The following is a 10,978-nucleotide window of genomic DNA, read 5'->3' as shown; positions in this document are numbered from 1 at the left end:
CTCGGCTGTCTTCTGACTGGCTGCCCCTCATGTATAAAAGGTTTGAACAGGAGTTTGTCTTTGTTGGTTCTCACTCATCCAGGTCATGATAGTCCAAGGAGCTTTGAAAGAAACTTACTGGACTCCTTTAGGGTCCACGAAGTGGTTTCACCTCTTATCTAAGAATCTTTTTCAGTTCTGAAACCAAATGGTGGAGAGTCCCAGCTATTTAAACATTAATGAGGGTTGTCATAGGGCAGCTGCTTAAAGAAGTCCTATCATTAATTAATCTTTCAATTTTAAATATGATCAAATTGTCTGTATTATCTGGCTATGTACTTTTGTATTAAAAATTCTTGAGTAATTTTAAAACAAGTGATCATCTGCAGAGAAATGGTTTATTTGAAGATTTTCAGTCAGGTTTCAGAGCTCGTCACAGTAAAGAAACAGCTTTAGTGCAGGTTACAAATATCTTGGAGTTGTTGATCCCAAATGTTCCAGCACGAGTACTGACAGGGACTACAAAGAGACATCATCTTTCTCCTATACTGGCTTCCCTTCATTGGCTCCCTGTTAAATCCTGAATTGAATTTAAAATCCTGCTCCTCACATACAAGGTGTTAAATAATCAGGCCACAGCCATCTTATCTTCATGACCTTTAAAAGTATAATGGGAGGCAGAGCCTTCAGACCCCCTCTCTGCTTTTAAGATTAGGCTTAAAACATTCATTTTTGATAAAAGCATATACTTATGGTTGGATAAGGTGATCCTGAATCCTCCCTTAGTTACGCTGCAACAGGTGTAAGCTGCTGCGGGATTCCCATGAGTGTTTCTTCTTCAGTCACCTTTTTCAATCACTATGTTTTTATACACCTCTCTAAATTTAGTTATTAGTTATTATTAAACTCTGGCTTTCTTCCACAGCATGTCTTTGTCCTGTCCTCCTCTCACCTCCCTACCCAGCACCCCTCCCTCAGCCTGGTTCTCCTGGAGGTTTCTTCCTGTTAAAAGGAAGTTTTTTCATTCCCACTGTCGCCAAAGCGCTTGCTCATAGGGAGTCAGTATGATTGTTGGGGTTTTCTTTGTAGTATTGCAGGGTCTTTACCTTACAACATAAAGTGCCACGAGGCAATTGTTGTTGTGATTTGGCGCTATGAGTATTTGATGAGTATCTATTAATGTAACAGGACATACATCAAACATAACAGGAGATAAGCACAACAGATCCACTTTAACGATCCTTGATACATCCGGGTTTATTTAAGAAGCCTGAGTTTAAAATATTGGTTTGTTGATATATCTAATTTCCATTTTCTCAGACTAGATTGGAGCATCGCATAAGAGGAAGAGCTACATGTCAAATTTAAAGGTGTCAGCCGTTCTCTTGGACAAAGAAAACGTCATTGGGCGCATCAGTTGCAGTTTCAGATCAATCCTTTGACCATAAAGTACGGTTTCAAAGAGCATAACTGGTGACAGCTCACAAGCCCGAGACAGAAGTCATTGTGACCACATCCATCAGTGTATCAATGCAGAACCTCTCTTAAAAATTGCTTCCCCAAATGTTCCCACCCACAATTTCCCTGTCTCCTCAAAGACTCAGATCACAAAAATAAAACTCATATTTCAGAGTTCTGGGAAGGTTTAAAATGACACGAGAAGCCTCTGAATTAAAAATCTATAACAGGAAGTAAAAAAAAGCCAAAACCAAAAATCTAGTAGATGTTGTACGTTACGTCCGAACATATGCAACTGAGCATATTTATATATTCATATATATTCTGCACATCTCTTCCAGTCTTGTACATAATGTTCAGTAACACCAGCAAATCAGAATAACCTTTAATTTCAGCTTGTTTCCATATCCAATGTACTCTAGTTTGGCTGAAAACACAAATTGATTTATAAAGTGATTAACAAAAGAAAAAATATTGATGTAGTGAGTGTAGTGAAAGAAAATAAAAGCTGATGCACCCGAGCTGCAGTGCAGTTATGTCAAACTTGACTCAAATGTTTTTTAAAATCAAAATACTTTAAAAAACAATTAATTTACGTAAGTATTTTTTAAGATTATGTAATAGAAAAACACTTTGTTGTTGTACTAAATATACATTGATTAGTGTGCCATTACATCTAACAAATTCATGCATCATCATGAACTTCATTCATTCAGTCATTAAAAATACATAGGAGTGGGTGCCAGTTTACGCACTATACCTTTAAAGACAAAAAGAGCAGAAGAGGAGATATTTTTTGTGTTAAACTAAAATGCGGTCTAGCAACATTTTCACTGAGAAGATAAAAAATCCAAGCTCAGGTGCAAACTTGGCTGAAATTCCAGAGTTTGTGCTGCCAGTGGAGTTGTTGCTGCGACACACAAAGCTGCTGTCTGTGTCAGTGCCACTAGAAGTAAAGGTCACAAAGCCCACATTCGCCCCCGCTACTTGATTTGTGATCCAAGTCTGGAATTCAGACACTCGAGCGTAGACCTCAGGGAAACCTGCCTGGGCGCAAGGTACTCCAAAACTGGTAATACCAGCCTGGATCCACTTGGAACCCTGTTTGCACTGCAAAGGTCCACCTGAGTCCCCCTGAAAAGAGTAGGATAAAACACAAACATTAAGAAGGGGACTGAAACAGCATATTCTCAAAACTAAAAAAGTCTTTACATTATAGGGCTGAAATTGCAAAAAATAAATAAATAAATAAACTTGTTTTTCTGTAAGGGAGAATACATATTACAACAATTTGCTTTTGTTTCAACCTGGCATGCTCCTTTGTTCTGTTGCCCTGCACAAATCATTTGCTGAGTGATGTTCGCATCTTTTGCTGGGATATAATCGCAGCTGCACTGTTTGTTTCCAATAACAGGAATCTGAACTTCTTGGAGGGGTGCATTAGCTGGCAAAGTCTCTGTGAAAGGCAAAGCATGAAATGAGTCCACTCTCATCCAGTCTCACGAATTCAAAAGTATTTTCAATGGATATGTGCAAATGATAACACGAATGATGATGTGATTATTCAATATCTAAACTACCATTCCTGTCAGCAACAAACAGTTTGTGTATCTGTCTAGTAGTTCAGGCACCAAAAAGTATTATGCGAATATGTGAACTGCACACCTTGCAGGGTGAAAAACTTTAATAGCAACAACTTTTAAAGGAAGTAACAAAGAGCGCGTTGTGTGTGACGTCTTCTTTTGCACATGCGGGACACTTTGAGGGCCAATTTGAGAGCCATTTCAGGGGAAGTGGAAACACATGGAGAAACAGCTACTGTAATGGACATAATGACACCACGGGGGAAGTCGAACAAAACACATTGAACATGGAAAATCCTGGCTCTTCAAAATAAAACAGGAAACATTGAGAGACATGACAAAACAAGCTTGACAATAAGAAACACACTGGGTCACAGACCCAGCCCCTGACAGTTGATATGCAAATACAAATTTAAGTGGCAAAGCTTCCACCGCCACCAGCTACACAAATTAAATAAAAATCTCACCATTCTTTGTGAGTTTGCCCCAGCCAGTGGCCCAGCAGGATGTGGAGTTGTAGAACTGACTGGAGCTACTTGCCAGGCAGATAGGTCTGATGTAGTCAGTGAAGCTGACAGGGCTGCTGAGCTTCATCAGGGCAATGTCGTTGTTCAAGTAAGAATTGTTGTAGTTAGGGTGGACAGTGACCTGCGACACACTCTGTTTCACCTCATGAGTGTTAGGCCCAGCCTGAGTCTCTCTCCCGAAGTAGAGCGTCCATGCACTGAGTGAGTTTCTGTATTAAATGAATAATAATGAAATCAATCCATGGATTTAGAATATTTTCTCAAACCTGTCATGCCCTAATTTGTTGGCAATTGGTTTTTATTGTATTTAACCACTAGTAGAAACATACATCCATTATCTCATCCAATTCAGAGTCACATGAGCCTAACCCAGTTGTCATGGGGCAAAAGTCAGGGAACGCCCTGGGCAGGACAACCATTCACATATATGGCCAAATTATAATGACCAATTAATCTAACTCCATGCATGTTTTTGAGCTGTGAGAGTAGACCCAAGTACCACACAGACGGAGGAAGAACGTGCGGACTCCACACAGAAAGGCTTGAACCTGATTTGAACCCATGACCTTCTCGGTGAATAGTGACAGCGGCAACACCGCAACTCCTGATAGAAAAACGTGTGCAAATTTTATTTTATTTTTTTAAAACAGAAGCTTATGCCCAAAGTCAATCAAACCCAAGTGATGAACTAGATAAAAAGTGTGTTTATGGGTCACCCTAACTTATACTAATTTCACAAACCACAGGGTCAGAAGCTAACTGTAAAAAAAAACTTTCTACCTATGTACGCAAAACTTTTAACTATGCATACAATCCATCAATATTTCCTCAACTGAATTTGTACGTGTTGTGTAAACAAATAGAACTGCCACAGTCCTTCCATAACCACTGTTGAGTTAAATTATCTAAGAAACACATTAATATAAAGTTATGAAACAGAAGAGTAGCTTATGTGGGTGGTAATTTTGTACAAAAAAAAAACCTACTTTCTTTGCATGTATACACTAGTAAATAAGGCCCAAAGTAGTTTTTTATGGATAGTAAGAATTAATATGAGTAAACATACAGAGCAAAGAATACATGCAGCATCCTTTGACAGCCTAAACTAAAATCCCCCCCATAATGTGGGGCTGTGTGACGCAGTGTACCATTTGTGTCATGGTCCTTGGTTTTTCTCTTGTGTTGTCCTTGTTCCTTGTTAAATCTAGTGGCTCTATTGTGTTTCTATTTATTTCTTCGGCCTCCTGTATCCTCCTGTTTCCCACACCAGATTTATTGTTAACCTAGAGATCTCAGTGTTTTTGCCTTTTGTTTTTCTGTTTAATTCTAATTTTTTCTCCTTCACTAGTTTCACATCTGTGTATAGAGTATAGAGCCCTGTCTTCCTTTTTGTTGTTGCATTTTTCTCTATGATCTTGTTGCCCGTACTCCTTTATTACTTCCTGGACTTTTGGATTTGCACTTTTGCTTATTTTAACCAGGCTTTATATTTTTGTCGGCTTTTAAAGTTCATTTTTCACTGACTTATTTGGCTTCAAGTTCGTTGCTGGGCTCTCTCTAGAATACAAGTGTCGAACTCCAGGCCTCAAGAGCCGGTGTCCTGCAGGTTTTAGATGTGTCCTTGATCCAACACAGCTGATTTAAATGGCTAAATTACCTCCTCAATGTGTCTTGCAGTTCTCCAAAGGCCTGGTAATAAACTAATGATTTGATGCAGGTGTGTTGACCCAGGGTGAGATCTAAAACCTGCAGGACACCAGCCCTTGAGGCCTGGAGTTCGACACTCCTGCTCTAGAATAACCCAGACATAGCCCTGGTTCTTGTATGCACAGAGGGAAAGATATCTAGCCGAGAGGTGTGCACATGTTCAACAAATGCTCCCAAAACCTGTCCTAATTGAAAAATCCTAAATTTGGAATTTGGCCCAAATTGAAAGATCCAAACACAACACAACATGATCTTTGCATCATCCCTTTCAAATTTGGTGTTCTTGCAACTGTATAACCAAAACCAGCCCACACAGGGACAGTAACTTGTTATTTAAATTATTTACGGTCTATACTTGGCCACGCCTTGGTTTGAACATGAGACTTATATTTATAAAAGTCTATGTATGAGATCTATGTAGAGTGCACTGAGCTCTCTTCAGACTGTAGATGTATCATGCAAGTTTAAAATGAAGAAATGCTTCATTTATGAGACAGTGTGTTATCAAAGTGTGTTACAACAAAGCAAAGTTACAAAGTAAAAGGTTAAAAAGTAATGCATCCCACTTATTACAGCTTCATTACAGCTGTGCAAAACATACTGTGGTCACATTCTGTAATACATTAATGTAGCACATTACTGCACTGAACTGACTAATCGGGTTACAGTTATAATTCTGTGTTTAGTTGTGTTACCCAAGTTGCTCAGTTATCTGCATAATGTAGCCTAAGGTATATATTGGTTATCATGTGACAATGTATATCCGGTCATGTTATGGAGTGATGCAGAAGGAATGTAACAAGTAGTATGACAATTTTTTTTCAAGGAAGTAGTTAGGTAGTGTAATGCATTAGCTTTTTTAAAAAGTAATGAGTAATGTCTAATAGATTACTTTTGTGAGTAACAACCACAATACTGGCTGTAAGAAACTGTCATAGACATGGTAGTAAATCTGTAAATTTCAGTTCTCCAAATAAATAAATTGGCTCTATTGTATAATAATTTCTACCACATGGAAGCAAATACCATTCACGACTCACTTCCCCACTGTGGCATAACTTTTCAGCATATCCTTCTGCTTCCCTGCTTCTCTCTGACTTTCAAGTAAAGCCAAAAATGCTTTTACATAAGTAAGAATAAGCAATAAAACATAAAATTAAAAACCCTTATCTTGCAGCATGCTCATTTATCACCAAGACTGGAAAGACTCGAAGCATATAAATAAGGAATTAGGAGACCTTTATTTGGGTCATCAGTGTATTGGGTGAACCTGTTTCAGTCAAAATTAATTCCTGGTGACTGATCTGAATGCTAATTAAGCAGATATGTTGCTAATTAGGCAGTAAAATGAGCCACCACCACCAAGTTTCAGTTAGGTGTTGACCTGGATATTTGCCTTCTGGCAGAAAGACTAGGAAATCCTTTGAGAGAACAAAAAGACCAGTGTAGTGCAGGTTTTGCCGGATGAATGGGCCAGACACAAGACATTCACCCAGAAGACAAAAGTCAAAACTGAATTCCCACTTGGGTTCATGTTAAGGGAAAGTGGGGCACTTTTATAAATGTAATGTAGAGGCTTTGTTGGATAAAATTACCCAAACTGCACAGAAACACAGAAAAAAATAAGTTTAAAAACGTCTAAAGAAAAAATGTAACTTATTTTACACATGACACAATCTTGTGTGAGTGAGTGAAAGCCTTGTATTTGACCTACTTATGTACCAAGACTCACTTCCTTTACCACATGACTTTTGTATGTGCATTGTAGCAAACACTGTGACAGAACTTACAGCGTGAAGGAACTGAAATAGAAAGTGTGAGTTCCTGCCTCATAATATCCAGCAGTATTTACATAACAGCAAAGTCCATCCAGGAAAAAAGAGCGTTTTTTACAGGACTCTGCGCAGTCCTGTAAAACTTAGCACATCCCACTGATTGGATAGGAATTATGAGGATCAGTAGCAATAGGTGCTTATCTGATCATCAGCAGTTCTGATGTTCTGGCAGTTTGCTGGTCTGAAGCATTCAGGTGTGCGTTCACACGATGGCACAATTTATCCAGGAACGGATGTCCCAGCAAATGTTCACTTTAAAAAAGGGTTAGATCTCAGGGTATAGTGGCCCGGGTAGCGTGCTAAATGTTAGAGCTCATCACAGTACAATTAAAAAAAGACTGAAGAAAGAAGAAAGAGCTGCCAGGAGAAAGTGTCTTCTCTCTAAGAAAGAAACAAAACAAAACATGGAAACATTGTTCATGTTTGCAAAGTTTCATTTGAACAAACCACAAAACCTTTGCAACAGTTTCCTTTGAATTGATAAGATCAAAGTGGAGAAAATGTGTCCATAAGGTACACTGCCATGTACGGTAAAAACCAAACGCAGCATGTCAGCACACACACTTCATACCACCAGTCAATCATGTGGTGTAGGCATGACGATTTTAACGCCCACAGGACCACAGCACCTTGCAGTCAACTGTGAGGTGTTGTGTACATATACATGCTTCTACAAGCTACTTAACTGGATTAATTAGGTCAGCTCACCCACACAGCATCAGTTTTAGCTTATCATGTTATTGTCACTAAAGTCAGGGTGACTAGTCTGAATGTGTGACCTTTAAATTTACTGTGTATGACACGAAATTAAATAGGAAGACATGCTAAGAGGATATTTCTTCATCCGTTGGCAGACGCCTGTCATGGTACAAAATTGTTATCACACAGGTTGACTATTGTGCAACAAGCAAAAATACAAGTTACGAGGAAAACATCTTAAGCGTGGAATTCTTGTTTATCAATCAGATGACAAAGCAAAGCAGTGAAACATCACCAGGTTTGAGGATTGGATGTAAAGGAAAGAGCCACTTCTTGACAAAATCTTTTTTACTGATTACATCTACAAAAGGTACCGCCAGCTAACACTGCTATCAGTGCTGACACCTTATCATTCTGTCTCAGGAACAAACCTGTAGTCACACTTAGACACACACTTCCTTCTGCGTAGTTATGGTTTGTGGCGGCAAGTTAGTAGAAAGAAAGTAGATCCTATGTAAAGCACAAATTGGGGTTTTTTTGTCGCATCAGTTCATTACTATTGTTTGCTTGCCTGTTCAACAGTTTAAGCACCAGAAGACGAGTGCCACTTAGCACCAGTGTATTCAAGTTAACATACAGGAAATAACTAATTTCAACATTTAGAAGTACAAATAGCACTGAAGGCCAGACATGAATATGTTAATTTGATTTTGTATAACCATTCTTTTAATAGTTTATTAACATAAATATTTTTTCTGATGAGCTGGAATCACCATTATTCACTGTAGAAACACCTTCTGCACAATAGTGGACTAGTTGAACTTGTATGTTAGTTATGCTAGTTATCTGTCACCAACAAATATTGATTTGTATCAGCTAACTTTATTAAAACTGCTCCGTGAACGCCGTCTGTCAGGCTATTTTGCCCAACTTTTAATTCACATGCTTCATTTGTTTTCTGAGTCTCTCACTGATGTTTGGTTTCTTTGAGGTCTGCTGGGCAATATAAATAATCTGAAAGCTTTTTCGGGGGGTCTCTAAAATACTGAATTTGAACACAATGTTCCCACATAGGCTTCCGGTAAAAACGTGCAATAGAGAATGAAACAAAGAGTATATCTTACGTTATAATGCAGTGAGCTGCTGTGAGCACCCACTGGTCACTGATGAGGGTGCCTCCACAGATGTGAGATGATTGATAGTGTACGCTCACCTGCCAGGGCCATGACCCAGCTGTGGCATTCTGACCACCCACTATTCTTGTATTGAGAGGTGCCACCCCACAATCTGACAGAGCATAGACAGCTGGGTGTCAGTTGATATGCAATAAAATTTCTCATGCTTGATTCTAGTCACACTGGAATATGAACATTCAGAGTATTTACACAGTTGTATGGTATATATGAAATGTGATGTGCTCACCCTGAGCCTTTGAGCCTGTAAGAATAGGAGAAGACGTTACTAGAAATTATAATATTTGTGAATGTTGCCATATATGTGTAACAACAGCCACATGGGGACACTAGAGTTACAGCTTTTTTTTTTCGTTAACTGTAAATACAGCTAAGTGGCAAATAGTACTGTGATTTCTTACATCGCATATTACTTGCATTATTTCAAGTCAACAAATTTGACTTGATGCAGGCCGTTCTGTATTTCTGTTGAATACATGAAAAACTTTCTGCAATGTGATATTTGTGGTTTGTTCTGACACACTGAAGACTTGTTGTTACTAAGTTACTAAGCAAAAGGTTAAAAAAAATTGTTTAAGCATCGCTGATAACCAACAGTAAGGCTGTTTAATGAAGCAGCATTGCTGTAATTCCTGTTTTCATAAAGTTCATACTGACAGCAGAGGGATTGTTTCACTTTACTTTCCCTTACATTTTTTACACAATACACTTCAATACAAAACCATTATTACCCAGATTCTCACACATTATGCAAAATAGCTCTAAAACAAAACCAAAAAAGCTGTTAAAGATTAGGGCTCACCTTGCAGAGTGATGAGCACACACACCAAGAGGATCCAGGCTGCCATCCTGTGTGCTCACAGTAAAGTTGTATTTACAATAGGCAGAGTTGTCATTGTGATAGTTTTCTTTCACTCCCTATTCTAACCTGTTTCTCAACATTCCAGCATAACCAGCATAAGTGTCACGATCCTGGGTTTTGTACTCAGCGTTTTATATTTGGGACTCTGTTTTCTGTTTGATAGTTCCCATTTGACTTTGTTATAGTTTTCAGTTTAAACTTTACCTTTGCTTTGCTTGGGTTTTTATTCTGATTTTGTATTCATCATATTCTTTGTTATTCTTTTTCCAGCCCTCCTACGTTCCCGATGCCAAGTCTGTGTTTCTGTGTTTCTTCCATGTTTAATGTGTTTTGTCTTTGTGTTTACTTTGGCCTGTCAGGTTCACGTGTGTTAGCCTCAGTCTCAGTGTTACCTGTTATAGTTTGATAGTCTCTTCTCCTGTGTGGGTTGTGTTCAGTTTTGCTTTTTTCTTGCTCATTAATTGATTCTGTTCACCTGTGCCTTCTTTTCCCCAGCTGTGTCTCTTAATCATGTCTATTTAAGTCCTCAGTTTCCCTCTGTTCCTTGTCACACCATTGTCATTCCCTCCTTGTATGTGTGCCCTGTCTGCTCAGTAATCAGTAAGTTCTAATCACATGACAGAACGATGTGACCATAACATGATGATATAATGCTGAAATGGCTTCCCAGCCCACATGCTTTCACTTGGTTTTAGTCGCTTTTGCCATGATTAATAATTGATACTGTTTGAAATGTTAAGGACAATTAGAAGGCATCCTCTATTTTTAAGCTGGCTATCTGGTCTGAGTGCTTCAGATCAGGTTGAGTTTTGTGTTCCACAGTTGTGTCGGTTTGAATCTGTTCTCCATGTTTTTGAGCCAGCTTTCCCAGAAACTGTTTGTGCTGTCCCGCCTTCATCTATAGAAACTTTTTGTAATGTTCAACCAGTCATCAACAAGACTGTTCATGCCTCCCAACCTGTGGCTGTGAAGACTGTTCGTCTTCCTGTGATCATCCCCGAGCATACCCATCCACCTGTTCCTGTTCCCAGGGCGACTAAGGTCCAGCCATTTCCTGCACCCATACCAGTTCCTCGGGTGGGGACAGCTGATGTCCAGCCGTCACTTGGATCATCTGCCCTAACCTGGGCAGGTT

The 10,978-nt window shown here is 39.0% G+C and overlaps 1 protein-coding gene across 1 annotated transcript; it reads right to left on the bottom strand.

Moving 5' to 3' along the window:
* Positions 1 to 2,238: 2,238 nt before the first annotated feature.
* On the bottom strand, positions 2,239 to 9,829 carry LOC134633520 (polyserase-2-like). Its single transcript, XM_063482349.1, has 6 exons — positions 9,784 to 9,829; positions 9,211 to 9,225; positions 8,913 to 9,075; positions 3,488 to 3,756; positions 2,745 to 2,893; positions 2,239 to 2,571 (listed from the first exon to the last, which is right to left on the bottom strand). The coding sequence occupies exons 1-6, from the start codon at positions 9,827 to 9,829 to the stop codon at positions 2,239 to 2,241; spliced, it is 975 nt and encodes a 324-aa protein (XP_063338419.1).
* Positions 9,830 to 10,978: the final 1,149 nt, after the last annotated feature.

The sequence above is a fragment of the Pelmatolapia mariae genome, linkage group LG8, assembly GCF_036321145.2.
Source record: "Pelmatolapia mariae isolate MD_Pm_ZW linkage group LG8, Pm_UMD_F_2, whole genome shotgun sequence".
Classification (NCBI taxonomy): Eukaryota; Metazoa; Chordata; class Actinopteri; order Cichliformes; family Cichlidae; genus Pelmatolapia; species Pelmatolapia mariae.
The sequence above is the reverse complement of the archived record's forward strand: the minus strand, read 5'-3'. Positions and strand labels throughout refer to the sequence as shown.

What these genes read in the sequence shown, in the direction of transcription:
- LOC134633520 (XM_063482349.1), bottom strand. Translation starts at nt 9,829, where the DNA reads ATGGCAGCCTGGATCCTCTTGGTGTGTGTGCTCATCACTCTGCAAG. An exon ending in GCAGCTCACTGCATTATAAC is followed by an intron (nt 3,757 to 8,912) that starts GTAAGATATACT and finishes CATTTAATACAG; the next exon opens with AAACTCACTCAGTGCATGGA. An exon ending in GGGCAAACTCACAAAGAATG is followed by an intron (nt 2,894 to 3,487) that starts GTGAGATTTTTA and finishes TGCCTTTCACAG; the next exon opens with AGACTTTGCCAGCTAATGCA.